This window comes from Pteropus vampyrus, unplaced genomic scaffold (assembly GCF_000151845.1).
Source record: "Pteropus vampyrus isolate Shadow unplaced genomic scaffold, Pvam_2.0 Scaffold261, whole genome shotgun sequence".
In the NCBI taxonomy this organism is placed as follows: domain Eukaryota; kingdom Metazoa; phylum Chordata; class Mammalia; order Chiroptera; family Pteropodidae; genus Pteropus; species Pteropus vampyrus.
Window position 1 is genome coordinate 1,194,503 of NW_011889042.1, and position 22,219 is coordinate 1,216,721.

The following is a 22,219-nucleotide window of genomic DNA, read 5'->3' on the forward strand; positions in this document are numbered from 1 at the left end:
GAGTTCTTTTCACTTCTCCTGCAGTTTCCTTTTCTCTTGCCTCATCTTCAGCTATGTGTTCCTTTCCAGTTCCAAACTCCTTAGATTAGTCAATCCCTCAGAAATCACCTTTAGGAGCTCCTCAATGTCATCCTCATCTGAACCCAGGTTTAAAGTTGTTTGTCATCTCAACCACAGACTTGTCGATTTTTGCAACCTTCTCATCCTTAGCAAATCCTTTAAAGTCATGGACGAACCTCTTGAGTGTCTTCTTCAGTGCCATTGAGTGCCATTCTTGAGTGCCATTCCTACACTCATTGATGATATCACACCAAGCCCAAGCAAGGTTCTTAATGCAGTCATAGATGTTGTAAGCCTTCCAAAACTGCAGCAGTGTCTTCTCAGTTGTATCGATAGCCTGGGCAAAGGTCCTACTCATGGAGTAGGCCTTGAAAGATGCTATAACCCTTGATCCACTGTTTGGAGGAAGAAATATCACCTTGAGATTGGAATGAAGATCACCAATAAAAGAAGGATGTCTGGAAGTATAATCAACAATAAACAAAAATCTTGAAAAATATGTTACTCTCCAAACAGTACTCCATTTCACTGGCATAGCAATTCTGGAGAGCGTCTTGGAAGAGAATGTAAGTCATTCATGACATCTTGCTCCTGCAGTATACTGGCAGCATGTTTATTGATATGCTTGAAGGCTCTCAAGTTCTTACTGTGAATGATCACAAAGGGTTTCAATTTGTCATCTGCAACATTGCCCCAAGCCAGACTATTATCCTGTCCTTAAAAGCCTTGAAACCTAGCATTGACTTGGTCTCCTTATAGATGAAAGTCCTTTGAGGCATCCACGTCCAGAATAGGGAGTTCATTCATATTAAATATTTGCTTTGGCAAGTAATTTTCCTCCACAATCAGCTTATTTAGTTTCCAAAAATTCTTCAGCTGCCTTCACATCAGCCCTCACAAATTCACCACTCACTTTCATATTATGTAATGAATAACAATTCTTGAATGATTTAAATCAGCAGTCCCCAACCTTTTTGGCACCAGGGACCAGTGCTCCTATGAGAATCTAATACCTGATGATCTGAGGTGGAGCTGAGGCAATGATGCTATAGCTGGGGAGCGGCTACAAATACAGATGAAGCTTCACTCGCTTCCTGCTGTGAAGCTTGGTTCCTGACAGGTCCGTGGCCCCAGGGCTGAGGACCCCTGGTTTAAACCAACCAAAGCTAGCAGTAAATTCAACATTGTAGTCATATCCACCCTTCTCTTTCAACATCGCAAACACAATTTTTGCTTTGGCTGTGATCGTCATGGTACTAAAAGAGATTTGCTTTTGTGTCTGATCTTTAATCTAGGTCATTAGAAATTTCTCCATATCTGATATGGACGCATCTCAAATTTTTATTAGTCTCATTGCCTGCAATGAAGATGATCCTTTAAGCATCTATCACTTTGTTCGTATTCTTCAAGATTATGGCCATGTTGGAATGGGACATGCCTCACTGGCGAGCAATAGCTATCAATGACTATCCATCTTCATAGTCCTTAATCACTTTTAATTTTGTTTCCAGGTCAATACTCGATGTAGCCTCTTACTGGCAGGAATAGCAGTGGATTTTGTATGCTTAGGTACCATGATAAACAAAACAACTTGAGATTAAATCAAGCACAAAGAAAATGATGCACTCAAGAGATGTAGCAAACACAAGATGTACGAGGCTTAGGCCAGTTTAACACAGCATGTTGTTTTACACTAAATTTTTTTTAAGTAGAAAAAGCATACTCTAAGTTAACAATAGGATAAAAAGTATAGTATAATAAACAGAGAAACGAGTAACAGAGTCATTTATTATCATTATCAAGTATTATAAACTATACATAACTGTATGTGCTATACTTTTAGACAATTGACAGTGCAGTAGGTTTATTTACACCAGCAACACCACAAACACATAATGCATTGCACTACAACGTTAAGATGGCTATGATGTCACTAGGCAATAGGAATTTTTCGGCTCCAATATAGTCTTATGAGACCGACGTCATATATGTGGTCCGTCATTGACCAAAACATCATTATGTGGCGCATGACTATAACTCAGTTCTGACACAAACAAGAATTAGCACTGACCCCACAGGTTAAGTGCGCAGTCTCATAAGACTGTCCTTTCCCTACTCTCACCTCAGATGCCAATTGTAAAAGCATAGGTTGTCATCTGTGCTTCTAACCAACTAGCTATAAGTGGGAGGTCCCCATGATCCCTCCTTGGATTTGATCATTTACTAGAACAGCTTACAGAACTTAGGGATCACTTATGTTTACTGGTTTATTATATAATGAAAGATACAGATAAATAGTCAGATGAAAAGATACATAGGGTGAGGTCTGGAAGGGTCCTGAACACGAGAGTTTCTGTCCCGGCGAAGGTAGGACGCATCACCTTCCAAACATACAGATGTGGTCATCAAGTCAGAATCTGATTCCTCTACTTTTAAATTTATTGGAGCGACACTAGTTAATAAAATTATATAAGTTTCAAGTATACAATTCTATAATATACCATCTTTATATTGTATTGTGAGTTCACCAAAGTCACGTTTCCTTCCATCACCATATATTTGACCCCCTTTATCCTCTCTTCCACCTCCCCTACACCTTCCTTTTCCTCTGTTAACCATCATCCTGCTCTCTGTGCCTATGAGTTTTGGTTTGTTTGTCTTGTTTGCTCATTTGCTGTTTTCAGTTTTATATCTTACGTGAGTGAAATCATATGGTTCTTGACTTTTCCGTGTGACTTATTTTGCTTAGCATGACATCCTTGAGATCCATCCATGTTGCCAAAAATAGCAGCATTTCATCTTTCTTGTGGCTCAGTAACACTCCATTGTACATATGTACCACATCTTTATCTAATCATCCATTGAAGGACACTTGGGTTGTTTTCATGTCTTGGCCCCTGTTAATAATGCTGCAATGAACTTAGGGGTACATATATCTTTATGAAGAAATGTTTTCAAATTTGGGGGTCAGATATCCAGAAGAGGAACTGCTGGGTCATATGGTAGCTCTATTCTTAATTTTATGAGGAACTTCCATACTGTTTTCCATAATGACTATACCTATTTATAGTCCCACTAGCAGTGTATGAGGGTTCCTTTTCTTCTCCCACAACCTTTCCAACACTTATTATTTCCTGTCTTGTTGATAGTAGCCATTCTAACAGGTGTGAGGTGGTATCTCACTGTGGTTTTGATTTGCATTTTTCTAATAGCTAGTGAAGTTGAGCATCTTTTCATGTCTGCGGGCCATTTATATATTTTCTTGAGAGAAGTGCCTATTCAGGCCCACATTATATTCTTTTGAACATTACAAAATTTGGACTAACCTATTTTTAAAAGTTTAACTGGCAAGGAACAATCCATTTCCCAAGTAGCCTCGTCAAAGTATACTAACTGTAAAATACTCTGGCATAATAAAATATTTTTAATACAAAGGCAGCACACATGACACTGATAGACAAGTGCTCTTACTTAATGAGGCCGTAGCACACAGCTCGTAGGGGTCCATGGTCTTTCTTCCTTATGTTATTGTTGACCATACTATCTAGTTCATCTCGAGCAAACCGAAGCTGAACTTCTGTTACACTATAACTTGCTGATTCCCGAGCACAGTCCTCGATGTTATGAGCTTCATCTAAAATGATAACCTGTTCTTTCAAATTGATATCCATCTATAAGATAAAAAAATTTTCCTGTAAAACATTCAGCAAAATGGACTTAACAGCAGTAGGCAAGTTATTGCATTTAATAATTCATACTATAAGCCAATATTGCAAGTGCAAGTATATAAGCAACTGATTCTAGGTATTAAAACTTCTAAAGCACTAAGGCCAAATAAATATCAGCTCAACATTTCAGAGTTTGCCACTTTTCACTCTCAAAATACTTTTCAAACCTACCACAACAAAAATAATATGTGTTAAGTGAGACTGGATCAAGGTCCAGCTGGCTATGCAAAGGGGTAGAAAAATTCCACCATGAAGGAACCACCAACATAATGTAAAAAGCAGAGTAAAATAACCTTTAAAACTAAAATAAGAAGATTCAAAAGACTCTGAAAATACTAATAAAATATAGTATGTATCTTTCATTTTAGTTTGTTCTGTAACTCTTCATTCTGAGAACTGCTCTTCCCCAACTCCCACGTGATGTTGGCAGGACTATTAATCTGTTAACCATTCTCACAACATAAGTTGACTCAGAGCCCGGGCTTGTCAATTAAATCAAGTATTCCATCCCTACATAGTTATAGTGGCTGGTTCGAGAATGGATATAAGATCCAAACAAGGCTAATCAGAGTAATTTTGGGTGACTCATGTAAGATCACATTCTTTTTTCCAGCTAGCTGCTTATGGTTATCTTTGTTCCCACTGGAAAGAACTTGCCTGAGAATAGAGCCATCACAATGAAGTCAGTCAAGTATTTTTTCTTAAGCTCTACTGAATCTGAATGTGCGACTGGAAGAGTCCTGACTAATACAAAGTAACTGTCAATGAGTTATTCTGAAACAATATAATATACAGAAAGATGACGAGAAAATGACGAGAAAATGAAGATGACGAGAAAAAAAAAACAGGAAATACACTGGGGTTTAAAGATGAATAGGATTTGGATTTGGATAGACAGAGAGTAGGGCATTTCATTTCAATATAGGTGTCATCAAAGGCAGGGATATAGGAAAGAACAAGGAAGAAGAAGTAACTATTAAAGGATTCAAGTTGGGAGCTTGCAGCAGAGAAGCCTCAAAAGGCAGATTCAGGTTAGACTACTGAGCATCCTGAGAGTAAGCTTAAGAAATATAGACTTTACCCCATGAGCAAAGAGCAATAATAGGTTTTTAAGCAGAGGAAAGATATAAAAAAATTTTAGAAGACTGATCTGTCACTAATCTGTACAGCTGCTTGGAGGAAAGAGACCTGGCTAAGAGGCAACCAAATGAGAGGTAAGATAGTAGAGTAGGGGTAGTGAACATACTGGCTATTAATTCTGAACTTAAGGAAATAGAAAGCTAATGAGAGTTGTGCAGTCAGATCTGAAGAGTGAAATAACAATTGAGTATACCAAAGTTATTCACTTTTTTTTTCATATGCTGGATGTCTCTAAGAAAAAAAAGGCAAATAAACATAAATGCTGTATCCAAAGTTCACTTCTCAAAAGCTCACAAAGTATAAATTGCATAGGGTGCATATTTTCCCAACATCAGTTTTTCAAAACAGATTTTTCAGATAAATGTTTTAAAATAATTCTTTCTGACTATTCATAAATAGAAAGGTGATAGCTATAAATGGGTCTCAACTAAGGGTAATTTTGCACCACGGGATATTTCAAAACGTCTGGAGACATTTTTGATTGTGATAATGTGAGGGTGCTACTGGCATCTAGTGGATAAAACCAGAGATGCTGCTAAACATTCTACGATGCACAAGACAGCCCATCCCAAAAAAGAATTATCCAGCCCAAAATGTCACCACTATTTAGGCTGAAAAACCCTGCTATAATCCTACTTCAGGACTAGGTCCTTAAAAGTACTTATTACTTTGGAAATTAAAATGACAAGGTCTAAAATACAGTTTTTAATACACCTTAGAATATGTTTTCATTACTTTAATATGATTATACACTTACATAAGTTAACTTTAAGTAAAAAATAAAGTAAAAGACATTAAAACATCTAAAAGCTTTTAAATTCACCACTTATATCCCAATAAGTAGAAAAAAAGTTCTAATTTTTAAATATCTACTCACACTCTCTCTTATTTGTGCATCTAGAAGATAGTTGTAGGGACAAAATATTATGTCAGCGTTTTCCATTAGTTCTCGTGCTGTGTAATATGGACATGCCTTTACTTTTTTCCCCAAGCTGACGAGTTCTTCTATGTCCCAGGCCTTGTACATCCCTTGAAAAGTTTGTAATGTGTGTTGATCACTAATTTTATGAACACCGTGATAAAAATAACAGGATTTACCCTGAAAACAAATATGCATAACTGAAATGTGAACCAATACTGAAACAGAAGAAATAAAACAAGTTTATCTCAGAATTTTAGGAACATCATTAAAGCCACAAGGCAAAGATTTTATAGAGGAGAAAAATTACACCATACCTACAATCACAACCATTTTAAAGAAACTATATTAGTTGACTCAACAGAGATCTAGATCAGTATAGCTCTTATATATTCCAAATTAATTTGATAAATATATTATTAAAATTATGTTTGTTTTGGCTTTGCTCTGACTAAAGTGATATTAGGCAAAATATTTCTGGCAAGATACATAAGAGCAATGATATCACTGGTTGCATTCAAAGGTAAGGGCTAAGTGACTCGAGGACAGGAGTGGGAGAAATTTTTCTGTACACACACTTTTGCATTTTTTAAATTTGAGCCATGAGACAGTATCACTTAATCAAATATACATAAGTAAAAAGAAAGGAAGGAAGAAAGAAGGGAGAAAGGGAGAGAGGAAGGAGAGAAAGAGGAAGAGCGGGAGGAACATCCTAGGGGAAAAAATAAAATAACAGTGCTCACCATAAAATATTTGGAAAATACAAAAGAATACCAAGAAAACCTAAATTAGCTATAATTTCTTCACACACAAAAACTGTACTATTAACATTTTGATGTATTTCATTTCCTATTTCTTCTCTTTATATATGTAGTTTATGGATATATCTTTACAATGTGACCCAATATTAAAATAATGAGAAGAAAGCAAATTTTCCCCAGGCATTGAGAATTATTAACAATCTAGCCACAATAAATAAACATTGTTTTACAAAACTGAGATTATTTTTTTCTCTAAGCCTATTTTATTAAAACCCCTATAAAAAATATTCTCACATTACTAAGGATTTTTTCATTGTTTCTCATATATGTACACTGAATTGATACACCAGTTGATGAACCAGTTTCATTATTATTGAACAATAAGACTGTTACCAATTTTTGCTTTATAAATAATGCTGCAATGATAATTTTTATGTCCATTTCTAAACATTTTCTTAGTATACATTTTAGAAATGGCATTATGGGATCAGAGAGTATTAAGTATTTTTAAGTTTCTAAATTTCTTGAACATGATACTATCAATTTATCCTCCAGAAAGTGTATATTATTTTACATTACTCTTTTCCCATACCTTTATCAACACTAATATTATCTTAGCCTATTTTAAAGGTAAAAAATGGAATCTTTTTGTTTTGATTGTATTTTTTAAACTTTCTAGCAAGGTTTGGCATAATATTATGTGAAGTCTCTAACAAGTTTCAAGAGTAATTTAGATCTCTTCTTTCATATACTAATTGTCCTTTGCCATTCTATTATTGGAAGTAAAAAAATTCTATTAACATATACTAATGAAAAAAATGAGATATTTGATAAAACTCAGCCCTAGCAAATATGTGTCATATCCCATTTAAAATGTATAAAGTTAGTAGGAGTATAAATAGGCATTATTAGTAAAGGACATAAGCAATTTGTCAATAACTATCAAAATTTTAAACTTCACCATTAATGTGAATATGTATTACATATATATATTATATATACTGTTTAATAGCCAAAAAACTGGAAATAAAGCAAATGTCTACCAAGAGAGGATATTTTAAATTATGGTAAATTCACACAAAAGATATAGCCCTTAAAAAACGAGTTGGATTTATCTCTGTGCTAGTGTGTTTAAGCACAGAATATACACACATAGATTACAGCAAATACATATTTTAAATATTTTGGAAGAATATACATAAAACTTTACTGTAGTTTCCTTGAAGGGTTAAGGGAGTGGGAAGAACGGGAAAGAGAGATCTCTTTCCATTTTATGCCTTTCTATAATTCTGCATTTTCTAACCACGTGTATGTTCTTACTTTTGTTTTTTAATCGTCATTTGAGACTAAGTGGTAAAATAATGGGTTATTTTTATTTTCATTAATTCTATGTACTAATAAAAAAAATTAAAATTAAGTGTGATTTTGAAATCTAATACTTATATTTTCCAGATTGCTGTTCTTAACAAGTGAAAAACTATTACATATATATGTGCTTTATATATGTATACATGTATTTTCAACTATGAACCAAAAGGCAAACATATATGTATATTTAACTAAACTATCATTACATACACAAAAGTACCTAGAAATTGCTAGAAATGGAGTAAAGCATAAAAGCTTCATAACCTTTAAAAGAATGTCAGCAAATCCAAGGACAAAGCATGATCAGCTGAGGACCACTGGTTCTTCTAAAGCTTTGTATTCAGCCATGTTAAGGGAAGCCACTTGCTGATCCTCCAAGATATTAAAAATAAAAATGTGGAAGAAGGGCTCACCCAACCTTCTTTATTTAGTTCATTTTTATTTTCACTTACTTTGTCTAACCTCTACTATTCTTTTTTTTACCTTTCATGCTATGTTAACTTCCTCACACCATATGCCATCTGTTATTTTTATTCCTAGAATAATCCAAAGAGCAATGGCTAAGAGTCAGAAAACTTGCCTCCTTTCTTGCTAATTAGTTGTCCGATACTGGGCAAACCTCAGGGCTCATTTTTTTTCATGTGAGTAGGCATCAAAAGAGTAGTTGAACCAGAAGTCTTTTAAGATTCCTCTGACCCACTGACTATAATTTCTAAGGTTCCTTCCAGCTCTAAAATTTTATAATTTGGGAGTCCAGAGACAGGTGGAGAGGTACTAAGTATTTTTCACTATGATTTTGATGTAAATTGAGTTTAATAATACATTCAGCATTTCTTCATTCCTAATATCTTCTGTACTATTCTGAAAACTTATATTTGTACAAAATGATCACCAAGGTAGGTAACTTTTGAGTCTAAGTTAGAAACTGTTAAATCTTATCTTAACAAAAATAGATATTCTTCCATACCCAAAATAATTTTTTAGAATTATTTCTGGGGCTAGTTAAGATTGTTTTTTCTTAACTGAAATAAAATTAACTTTTAACAAATAAGTGCATTGCTTTTTCAGTGTAAGAGCATTTTAGTAAAACAGTGAACAAAAACACATGTGCCTTTGGATCAAGCCAAAAAATCAGAAAGTTTACACTTTAAGGGCACTTAGAATGACACTCTTGTCAGGCTGATAGCAAAACCAGAAAAGCTCATCCATTTTAGCAGTGTAACATAACCCTGAGGGGAGTCTGTCAATTGAAGCGTTATCACACTTTAAACTCTTTTACACTCAAACTGTCAGTTATCTATCATTTTGCTTTGGCGATTCAGCCATAGTAAACACAGACACCTATAGTGACTTTGTAATTGGCCCTCATTACAATACCAAATTACCTTGAGGGCTTGGGAACAAGAAAAAGAATGTTCATGTATGCCTATGAGCTAAGAATTCTGAGGTAGAATTAGGTCAAGATAAATAACTACATGTAGGTATCTTCAATTATTTATATTGCTAATATTAAAAAACAAAAGATTTGTTTACTTTAAAACAGAAACTAAATGCCAATGAAAATTACTTTTTACTTTTACAGGATTCAAATGACAGTGAAGATCAATCAAAAAATAATCAGCACTGCAGGATTCTAGAGAATTACACAAAAGAAGGCTTTTTGCTTTTTTTTAGTTGTATGAAAGACTATATGCTTTTAATGCACAGTCTTTTGACAATGATAACAAATAAATAATAAATTATGTTATCATTTTCCCAAAAACAATAAAAAGATGACAATGCCAGCAAGTTTTCCTGCATAGACAAAAAACAAATTTCAAGAATTTGAGGAATCCAGTAGATCAATTAGCCACTTACAGAAAGAAATCCACTTAAGCATAAAATTTCTGAGGTTTTACCATGAAGAGCCTTTTCTCTATTTTTTTTAGCACTTGACTTTTTAATATTTTCATCTCTCCTTAAAGAGAACTTTTTAAATATACAGAGTGAAGAGACTGCATAGTTCCTCAGTTTGTTAAAAATAACTTACACGTAAATAAATACAAATAGAATTTCAACAATGGTTTTGATTCAATAATCTGTATTTTCTTCCTGGCTCTGAACAAGTTACTTAAGTTTTTCCACTGAAGTTCCTTAGTACTAATACTTCATATTCACATGTTTGAATATCTACTGGAAGCATCTTTTGAATATCCCCAAATAAAGCTTGATAAATTTCCATCTAATAAAAGAAAGCATTGAGAAAAAAAGCATAATTAAAATAACTTATTTACATTATATGGTAGGTGATATATCAATTAAATGAAACTCTAGGGGCAATAGCTCATAGCTCTTTGTGTAGAACCAACTCTGTGACAAAACACTAGTGAAAGCTATACAACATTCAGAATGTATTAAAATATCATTGGTCATTTTATATACTCTCTATGTATGGTTCATCAATAATTTCTGGGTATAATTCCAGACTTGTAACTTCCGTTTTAGAGTAAAGTAGTTATCAAACAGGTACACAGACTACTTTGGCAAAAAATTATTTAAAATTCATATGTCTTTGGTAAAAAAGACTTCTCTATTTCTACCTAGCCCCAATTCATGTATTCAAGATTTATCTGGAAAATTTTAAAACTACCAATGACATATCTTTGAAGTTAATAATTCATAATGTTTTTTGGAAAGAGAAGCTTGTGTTAACAGAATTAGGAGATAGGATAATCATTATATTTCTCATTCCATTAAAAAGCACTTTAAAATTTGCTTAAAGAGAGAGCCTAAACTATTTTCCTTTGGAATTTTTAAATACATAAAATATATTAACTAGATCTAATTAAACTAAATCATTTAAATACTTTTATTTCCTCATATGACATCAACCATATTTGACTATTTTTGGTAGAAGAACTTAGAAGTAAGAAGACATCTGATTAAAATGGAAATTAATTTCAAGAAATTAAATACCTCCAATCTTTAGGACAAAAGCCCATACATAACTTTAAACTTAAATAAAAATTTTCTTACGGTTAAATTATTTTTCAAAAAATATCAATGTGAACAATTAATTTGATTTTCATAATTTATCACTGAAATACATAAAACACAAAATGAACACATTAAAAAATTGAGTAATTTAAATCTTTTTAGCCTTATTTTTTTCTCTGAAACAAAATAACTTTACTCACATTTTTTCCATCCAGCAATTCCATGCACTTTTCATTTCTATTGAAGTTACCTACTACTTCAGGATGGACACAAGTATGATCCCTGCTGGAAAGAACAGTCATTGGGACCCCTGAGTATGCTGTCCTCCGGAGCTCTCTAGTAATCTGAGCAATCTGCTTGTGTGTACGTGTCCCAAAATATATTTTTGGTATCTTGGATTTTGCCCCCTGATCCTTCTTAATGGCATTTGAAGAATCTTGACCGTTTCCTTGTTTAGTAGAACAATAGCACCTAGAACAATGACCAGAGAGCTGTACAAAAAAAAAAAAAAGAAAGAAAAAAAAGGAAGATAACTAATGTCTGGACTACCATAAAAATGTTATCAAACTTCTCACAGAATCCGAACCCGTAAGTAATAAATCATAACTGCCAAATAAAGAGAAATTTCAAGATATTTAAAATTTTCCATTAAAGAAAAAACTACAAATTCCATTTCAAATTGGTTCTCTTTCACTTTTAAAAGTTATAAATGATGTTTCCATATTTGCACTGGTTTCTAACATACCACTCCAACTTTCAAATTTCAAATATTTTAAGTACATTTTAACTTTCCTCTCATAAATTATAAAAATAATAAGGCAAAATTGAGGTCAACTTTAATTTTTGCTTAGGTGAACTTATCATATTTCAGTTTAGAGTTGATAGTGCTATTCTTGTTCACAGCATAGCCCAATCAGATATCTTATGATATATGAAAAAATTAAGAACTATTTTAAGTATAGCTTACAAAAGAATAGAAATATCAAGTTGAATCGAAAGCATCACTAAACAACAGGTAAAGAAGGGAAAACTATTCTCTAGCAAAGGTATAAAAATGAATGCAAATTATTAACATTTAATAAGGTTGCTTATATGGAACAAGTATGTATGAAATTCAGTTACCACAGAATGTAAAACCATCAGTAAAATTATCATTCAGATAGCTTCTCTGGACAATTTTACTCATAATTCAGTTTCATAACTGAAATAGTTATATAAATGTCTCCTTAAACACACACACTATATGGACTATCAGGAATACAGTCTAATATTTACCTGATTTTTTCTCTCCTGTTACTAAACTCTTGAAAGTAAAAGTTTAATGTTATATATTAGAACTCATGGGTTCTTAATAACTACCACGTAACACAACCTCTATTACTACATGAGACAGAATGTAGCCTCTTTCAAGAGAAATACTGTAAAATGGTTAGTCTATAGAAGTGGTCACTGATGAGGGAAAAAGCTAAGTAGCAGAGAAGCTTAAGAGAATTTATATTGAAGAGTTTTAGTTTAGTAGAATGATTATAGCACTTAACTGAGGGTTTTTAAAAAAATTATAATCAGTAAGATTAGCCTTCATAAACAAATGCTAAGTCATAGCATGTTACACCACAATACTGGAGATCAAACTGTCTTTTAGCCTCAACTCAGTGGAAAAGCAAGTTCAAATTACTCCCAGTCTCGCTCAACCTTGTCCACCATTAAATATTACAATACATGATAGAATGGATGTAAATGTGACCCTTCTGGAACTGTCACTCACTGGGATAAAAGGTTCACTGATGTGCCAAATAAATAGTCAGTCAAAGATAAAGTTACAGCCATGCTGGAATTGTTACATTCCCTTCTCAGGTTGCCATTAACAGCAGATTTCATTACAGAGTGCTGCCACATTAAATAGCTAGTTCCAAATATCCTGCCTTCTATATTGAATAATTACTTATTCACTGAAAGGATAAAAAGAAGAGTTATGAATGGAGCTCTTGTCAACAGTGAGGCAGGAAACAGCTGACATGTGGTTTACGTTACATATGCTGCAATATCTAACAATTTATGGTCACACAGAAAATGGGATGTAAATTATATCATGGTATTTCTGACTGAATTCCTTTTTGGTCTCTGCGATGATCACATTAATTAATTAATTAACATACTAAAATAATTAAGGTAACTCTAGGTAGCAGAATTAGTTTACTTTTTCATACCTTCAATCTTTTCATTCAATTATACTATTTCTCTTCCCTATGATACAGTTAAATTCATTCTGAATATTAGAATGTTCGGGTCCAATGCATTGTTATATACCATATGGATATCTTAATCCAAGCATAAAACACACTAAAATGGTCTTTTCCCAAGGCTTAGAGAGATCATCTACTTTTTGATGTAACACCAACATCAATTCCACTTAAAACTTTATCACCTATACCATTTAATTCCATGTTTTTTCCTGACCAAAAATCCAAACAATACAGAAAGATGCAAAATAAATCAGGCCCTCCAACCAGAAATAATTCAAAATAACTTGCAGACTTTCATGTATGTATAAATATACCTTCCATACATTTTTTTTCAAATAAAGAGATGCTATTATACAGCTTTATGATTTGTTGCTTTGTATTCAAATGTTTTAATTTTTTAAAAGGATGAATTTGGCACTAATAATTTAAATAAAGAATGTGCTTATCTTAAAATGTTATTCTAGTAGCTGTACTAACAAAAACAAAAGAACTAGTTTCAGAAAATTTTTCCCACTAGAGCGGTATTTAGGTACTTTAAATTTGCTTTTCATTCCATGATGAGAAAATTATAAACTATGACTAATTTATATTAAACTTTTTTTTAAGATTTAAAGTGCTTGAAATAATAATTATACCACCTATGAACTTAAAGCTGACTTCTCAAGAATATGGTTTTTCAATGGGTGGTTGGGCAAGCAGAGTAGAAAAAGGAAATTAAAGAAAGTTGATTCTTTTTCTAAAGTTATATTTAAAAGAAATTATTTATTCAGGAGTGATCTTCTATTGAAGTTTCCATTTAATGGATTTGGTACAATCATATTTGAGGATGGAAAACACTAAATGTGGCAACAGAACAGAAGTTTCAAAAAGACGTTTATTTAATAACAAAAGAGAATTATATGTACGCAAATCAGCAACTTTCAATGGTGTAAGAAAACTAGAGAAAGAATCCTGAAAATAGCAATGTGAGAATTTCATAATATCCTCCAATTTAATTAAAGGCTAATACTTTAAAAGATAGATAAGACACTTTAAGAAAGATAAAACACACGGGCTCCCCCAAACCTGCAACCTTTAAGACCTATAAGTGGCTAGCCTAAGTGGTAGAACCAACTTCTTTAAGAGATGGATTCTTCTCCCATAGCTAAAAAATGTCTAAAATTCTTTCACTTCCACAAAAGGCAAGAAAACCAACCCAAATAATAGCATACATCTATTAATATTTAAAGAGAAATATAAGAAATACATGTGGGTATGATAGCTGTATTATTTCCATAGAGAATTGTTTAAAAGTACATTTCAAATCTATAGTAGCCAAAACTGTTCTTAAAAGGTCAGTAACCAAGGAGTTTTAGAAAATGTTCCATTGTCTAACAGTTTCTATCTATTCCCTCTCTTGTCATACTATAAAGAGACGTATATTTAAATTTCTCGAAAGGATGAAGAAAGATTATAAGATTTGATCTTGAAAAAAAGGTCAACTCTTGCTTCCTTGCCAGTATTCCTTTCAAAGCCATAATTAGAAGTTCAAGTAGATTAAGATATTACAATATCTACCTCTGAAGTTCCATAACTTTCTCCAACCTCTTCCCATAACAACAAAATTACTATACCTAAGTACTTGAAAAGTAAAAATGAGCATGGTGATTAAATATGTTTAAATGACAAAGGAATAGTTAGAAACTATTTCATTGCCAGAGAAGTTATGCTGCTAATTCATAAATCAGGGGAGCTTCTAAAAGAAGACTATGAAATGAATTCTAAAAACAGGCATAAAGGGTATACTTAACATGAAAAATAAGTATATAAAGAAGAAGAGAGGAAAAGAGACCAAGAAAAAGCTTATTTGTATGAAATAAGGGGAAAACTAGGCCAATAATACAGTAATTTGTACGTTTCCACAACTTTCCATATGTGCATATATTGTCTTTCAACCACACTGTAAATTCCTTTAGGACAAAAACTGACTTACTTCTCTTTATATAACTCATTCATTGAGCATAGAGTTTTGCACATAACTATAAGTTTAAATTTTTTTAATTGCTAGACTACGACTAATGTCCCCAAACCAAATACTGTACCTATGCACCACATTTTATCTAACAGATGATTAACTAATGTCCTAATCTGAAGTTCTTCACATATCGAAAAGTTACTTCAAAATAAAAAAGTTAGCTTTTAAAAGGAAAAGTACAGGATAATTTGTTATTTTTCAAGGCCAAAAGAAAAATCATTCGTTATACTAATATTTGGGCAACTTTAGTTTTGAGTGACAAACTCATATCCTGATATATTCATTATTAATGATAACTATCATTTATTAAGGCTGTCCCTGGCTAAGCACTTTACATGTACTATCTCATTCATTCATTAATTCATTCAAGAAACATTAGAATTCCTGACATATCAAGCCAAGTAGAAGACAATGATAATTGTCACCTTATCTCATTGACAAAGAAAGAGTGCTTACTTTTTAATTGTTCTATAAAGTGTAGTTTTTGGAGTTTTTCAATACTCATGAATTAAAGAACTGTTTAAAGTTAGTTCTCTATGTACACAGTTTTACTCATGAATTAAAGAACTGTTTAAAGTTAGTTCTCTATGTACACAATTTTCTGAATATAATTACAAAATATTCCTAAACTATAAAATTAACTTCATAAAAACTATCTTAACTTATTATTGGCTGACATTTAAATCAAATATTTTCTAACAAGATTCCCATTATGTTTCAAAAGGAAAAAAAATTCTCAAGAGACTCTTTAGAGCAAGTGTCAACAAATTCTCTATAAAGGTCCAGAAAGGAAATATTTTAGGTTTTGCAGGCCATATGATTGCTCTCCCTATACAGGAGAATATCTTTTAAGATCCCAATGTAGGGAAGGATTTCTTAAAAAAATACAACAAAAGCACAATGACAAAAAAAAAAAACCTCATTAAAATGTCGAATTTCTATTTAAAAAGACACTCCTCTTTAAAAAAAAGAAGAGTAAAAAGAAGGTATGAACTGAGATGATATCTGCTATATCCATAACATATAAAAAATTCCAACAAATCAATTTTAAAAAGACAAACCCAGTAGATGGCCAAGAACAAGAAATCATAGGGAAAAAAAGCTGAAAGGCCAATAAACATCTGCGCAAACTAATGTTCAACCTCATAACTAATTAGGAAAATACAAATTAAAGCCATAATTAGATTCCATTTCACATCCACCAGTTTGTTAGAAAGCCCATGAAGAAACTTTCATAATTGCTGGTCTATGAATAAATTGGCACATCCATTTTGGAGAGCAAACTGGTGATTTAGTGAAATCAAAGATACATAAACCCTCTGACCCAGCATGACACTGTTAGGTATATGTGCTAGAGAAACTGCACATTAAGACAGATATAATAGTGATATTCTTTGCATCACTGTTTTTATGGTGAGGAAATCAAGCTAATTGCATCAAAAGAAGAATGGATAAATAAATGTGGGGTTTTTCAATCAATGGAAAATATACATAATGAAAAAATATAAACTATAATTGCAAGTATCAGCATAATAAAATATCAAAAAATGTTAAGTAGGCAGAGTATGACTTAAATAAAATATTATTCTTCCCATAAAATTCCAAATAAATTGATGATAGGAATAAAAACATAAAAACTGTAAGTAGAGAATTAGGAATCCTCACCATGGTAGATAACTCTTAGAGCTAAGAATTATGGTAGAGAATATACCTGAAATATGCTAAAAGTACTGCAAAGGAAGCATAGCACAACAAATATACACTATTATGGTTACTCTTCAGCTGCTTAATGCTTAGCAGAATACCTTCCTGACCAAAAGTTTTCAACCAAATTTATTAGGAAATAAGTTCTTAAATTAGAGTCTATGGACTGTTACAGAGGGTTTGAGATCACTCAGAAACTACAGACACAAGTTTGCATGCATTTTTAGACAATGAGTATGTAACACTCATCAGGTACTCAAAGAAGATTGTGACTTATTTGGTGAGGGCTTTACTCCAAGATTTATGTCTGATTTTATATTGAAATCAAATGGAAACAGCATTTTCTTTACAATTTATTCTGTAAAGGAATAAACAAGATGATAGTCCAAAGAAGATAATTTTATAAAAGTTCCTCCATTGCTTATAAGTTCATTTCTTTTGATGTTTGTTAATTATCTAATATTAACATAATTCTAAAAGTTCAGCAATATTAATTTCTAATTCCATTTTACAGATGAAAAAAGAAAATTCTAAAAGTTTGTCAAGTTACTACAAAATACATGATAAATTTGTGGAGAAGTTAGAATTCATAATCTTAAATCTTAAAGCTTTAAGAGGATCATTTTCATCTACCATTTAACTTGGGGAAAATGCTGCCTTTTTTATTTCAAAAAGTCGTGCACATAAAGAGGTAGTGGTAGAAAGCCAATGGACGTAGAATTATACTCCAATCTTTGAGGCATAAAGAACTGGGTTTATTGTTAATCTTTATCAACCATTTGTTGTTGTCCAAGCCATCTAAACAGGTACCGAATGTCTGTTGTGCAAAATCTCACAGAAGCACACACCCTAGTAAGATAGCAAAAGTGACATAACTATACCTTTTCAACTATTCTTTTAAAAAAATTCAAACAGTAGTAGTACTCTATTGCTAGTTTCATGATTAAACTGCACAAAGCAGCTGTTTATCCACTCACAGCAACCAGCAGGTGAACCTGATTCAATATTTATCACAGGCTTTCACAGATCACTGCTAACCAAGCAAACGTTTTAATTAAGCTGGAACTTGCTTCAAAGAGCTCATTCAAGATGTCAATCAGCAGGTAAGAGATCAGATACAGTGTCAGGTGAGAGTGTGTAATACAAATCCACAACTTTCTTCATCCCATCGCTGTAAATTAGCCTGCTCTAAAGTTCAGAGTCTGATTGTAACAGACTGCCAGTCTCCTGGAATGTGTAACTGAAGTCACTCAAATTGTATTGTGAAGGTTGTAAGCAATATGTTAAACTGCAATGGGCTAGCACATTAAGACAGATCCTTTTCACGGTTGTTTTTTGATACCATAAGTGTTTGTTACCCTACTCTCCACTTACTGTTTACTTTCTTGCCTAGTGTAAATGGGAATTCCTTAACACAGTTGCCCCAGTTTCTAAAAAGTTAGTTTTAGTAAAATTAATCAAGAAAGATCCAAAGTGTTATAATTTTTATCTAAGTTAATGCTTGAACAATCTAATTATCTAAAAATTCTCAGTCTAAGATCAAACATATAAAAATGTCCAACCTGCTATAAAGTAAAATTCCCCTGGATTCACAATACTTTACAAAGATGTGACTATAGCACATTAATCCAAAGGTATAGTGATGAGTCACACAGACCACCCTCATAAGAAATAACTGGGGTGTTTATAAGGAAAAAAGAAGAATCAAAGGAGAGAGAGATGGAAAAAGGAAAGCTCTTCCTTAGAGAAGAATGCCAGCTAAAAATTGTAAATAAAATGATAGAATTTTCTAAAATCTTCATTTTGCAACTACCATGCAATAACTGATTCCTGCAAGCTACCTAAATGGATGCTAAAATTATTGGCTGAAAAGTTATTGCAAAACAAGATATTCACAGCATCTCCAAGTGCCACCCTACAGATTACTTACTTACTGATTACAAAAGGAAAATGTGCCTTTATAAGGGAGAGACCTGGGGGTCACCACTTAAACAAAGCGGTCAAACTTGTCATCATTAGTAGTGAGATAAACTGGCATTATGTGCCTTTTGATGTAATATAATAAGAAATATGCTTGTGTACTCTTCTTAAACAAAACTATACGATTATAAAATCTAAACAATCAAGACATGAATCAAAAAGGACCTAAAAATACAAGCCTCTAAAGCAGCACTACCCAATAGAATATTCTGTAATGATGGAATGTTCTATATCTGCACTACTCAATACACCTGCCAGTAGACACATGTGGCTATTGAGCACTTGAAATGTGATTAAATGCAATGGAGGAACTGAATTTTAGTTTTAATTAATTAAAATAAGTAGTCACATGTGGCTAATAACTACTGGACCAGACAGTGTATATTTAAAGTGTTATCACAGATTCTACATTTATTTTTTTTCCTTTTTAAAAAAATTTTTTAATTAATTTATTTTTTTATAGTGACTTTGTTTAACGAAATCCAATAAGTTTCAGCTGATATTTTAACAGTAAGGCATATATATATTACAGGTTCTACATTTAATCTGCAAAATAAACAAGTGACAATAACCAAAATACTTTAGAAAAAAAAAGATTGCAAAGAGTGGTATATATCCTTATATATGTAAGAATTTAGTGTATATGATAAAGATGCTATAGTAGGCATCTCTTCAGACATGTGTCCAAGCCTTTATTCTTAAAACAGTTCATCATCCATAGCCTCTGCTGAAAAGGTTCACCTAATATCTATATTAATAACATATGACGATGCCCAAACTCAATCCCAGGCAGAGCAAGACCAGTAAGATTCACTTTCCTAGGAAATGGCATTTGGGGCATTTAGATTGAGTTCATTAACTACAGGGAACAGACCTGAACATCTCATAGACTTTAAAGCTTCTATTTTGAGATGTCATGGTAAGGTCATATGAAAAAGGATAAGTATCCAGAAAACTAGTCTACAAAAAAATAATGAAAGAATTCTGTGGAGATAGGCAAGGGAGACAAACTTGAGGCCCCAAAGCGAAGAGAGAAGCTACCTAAAAACTTTTGAGTTCCAATAATGGCAGTTGTGTTTCCTGCTTAATCTTTCTTGGAGTAGGCTTCTATTTTCTCAAAAGCAAATCACTCTGATTAAGTCAGGTGGCACTTCAAATCAGTGGGGGAAATTACTCAATATTTAGACAAATGACTATTTGGAGAAAAATCAGTTAGATTTTTCTAACAAACAAACCAGAAACAAACTCATAGATACAGAGAATAAATTGATGGTTGCCTGACCAGAACGGGGTTCGGGGAATGGTGAAAAAGTGAAAGGGATTAAAAAATACATATTGCTAGCTATAAAAGTAATCATGGGAATATAAAGTACAGCATTGGGAATAGAGTCAATATTGTAATGACTATGTATGCTGTCAGATGGGTACTAGACTTATTGGGGTGATCAATTCATAAGGTGTATAAATGTCTAATCACTATGCTGTACATCTGAAACTAATGTAATATTGTATGTCAACTGTAATTGGAAAATAAATTAATTTTAAAAATTTACAGATGTATTAAAAATTAATATATATAAAGCAAAACCAGGAGACTTTCAGTCAAATATGGCAGATTAGGCACACACATTTGCCTTCCATTCCACCTTAAACACCACTAAAATAAACTCAGTTTGCAGCTGAGGTCTCACACTGGAAGCTCACAAATCATATCTAGTTGAAAATCATGTTTTGGATGGCTACAACAAGTTTTATAAATTTGAACTACTTAAAAATTATGAGATGAAATCCATAGTTTTGGCTTCTTCTGGAAATACTGGATGATTGGCCACGCTGGGTCTATAGTCCTAGAGGGCAGCAGTCAATGTTGAGTAGACTGCGACATTCATATAAGGCATATACACTTGAGATATCACAATCCCTACCATTTAAAGAATTTAATCAAATGCACTTTGACTCCTTCATTCATTTTTGCTACCTATTGATCATTTAAGTTGCTAACCCCTGGCACAGACGTACTAAAAGGAATAAAGCCACAATAACAAAGAGTGTGAAAGAGGGGTTCACCAATAAATGAAAGAGTTCAACAAGTTTCTGGAAATTTGGGAGTAGATAACTGATAAAAGAGGTGGAGAGGCAGCTTGCAGAGCAAGCTCCAAAACCCACACTGGTAGCAGCTGACCTCAGTTTCTGGTGGGGCTTCTTGAGGCAACTATAAGCACAGCATCTGTGGATTGCTTGCTGAATCTTAACAGGTGGCCCCAGAGGGGCACAGGCTGAGGCTAAATTTGGCCTACAGCTGAACCCTTCTCAGGACTGTGCCACTGGACACCTACCACACAAAGCCACACTAATAAGACCAGAAGACTTAAGAGTTTCACTTAATATATATAAACAGACAGAGAAAGGCAGCCAAAATGGAAATATGAGGAAGCAGAAACCATATGAGAGAACAGAACAGAGATCCAAGAATAATGCAGTCAAGCAATCTAACAGATGCAGAATTCAACACTGGTTATAAAGATGCTCAATGAACTTAGGGGAAGAGTAGATGAACTCAGTGAGGACTTTAACAAAAAGACAAAAACCATAAAAATGGAAATGGAAATTATAAAAGAACCAGTCAGAAATGAAGAACACATTATCTGAGATGAAGAGTTTATTAGAGGGAATCGACAGAGTGGAGGAAGAAGAGGATTGAAACACTAATAAGGAGGATGGGAAAGCCAAAGACACCAAACCAGAACAGCAAGAAAAAAGGAATCAAGAATAAAATAATAATTTAAGGGGCCTTATTAAGGGCCAAAGTTAAAGTTAACGGCATCTGTGCATGTCTTCGGGGTACCTGAAGAGGGAGAACAAGAAATTGAAGAGCTACTCGAAGAAATAATGATAGAAAACTTCCCTAACCCGGTGAAGGAAATAGACTTACAACCCCAGGAAGCTCAGACAGTCCCCCAAAAAATAAACCCAAAGAGGTCCACACCAAGACACATCATAATTAAAATGCTAAATGTTAAATACAAAGAGAGAATCTTAAAAGCAACAAGAGAAAAGCAATTAGTTACCTACAAGGGAGCTCCCATAAGACTGGCAGCTGATTTCTCAAAAGAAACTTTGCAGGACAGAAGGGCTTGGCACAAAATATTTGACATGTTGAAAACCCAGGATCTACAACCAAGAATATTTTATCCAGCAAAGCTACCATTTAGAGTCGAAAGACAGATAAAAGAGCTTCCCAGACAAAAATAAGCAAAAGATATTCACCAACACCAAGCCAGTATCACAGGAATTCTTGGAGGGAATTCTTTAGGAAGAAAAAACCA

The 22,219-nt window shown here is 33.0% G+C and overlaps 1 protein-coding gene across 1 annotated transcript in view; it reads right to left on the reverse strand.

Annotated features, from left to right (window-relative positions):
- BRIP1 (BRCA1 interacting protein C-terminal helicase 1) overlaps positions 1-22,219 on the reverse strand; it is a 167,339-nt gene that overhangs the window by 110,099 nt on the left and 35,021 nt on the right. The window contains exons 7-9 of the mRNA XM_011375031.2: positions 11,153-11,443; positions 5,806-6,027; positions 3,532-3,731 (exon numbers count right to left, since the gene is read on the reverse strand). Coding sequence (XP_011373333.2) covers positions 3,532-3,731; positions 5,806-6,027; positions 11,153-11,443 — 713 coding nt within the window. The remainder of the gene's footprint in view (positions 1-3,531; positions 3,732-5,805; positions 6,028-11,152; positions 11,444-22,219) is intronic.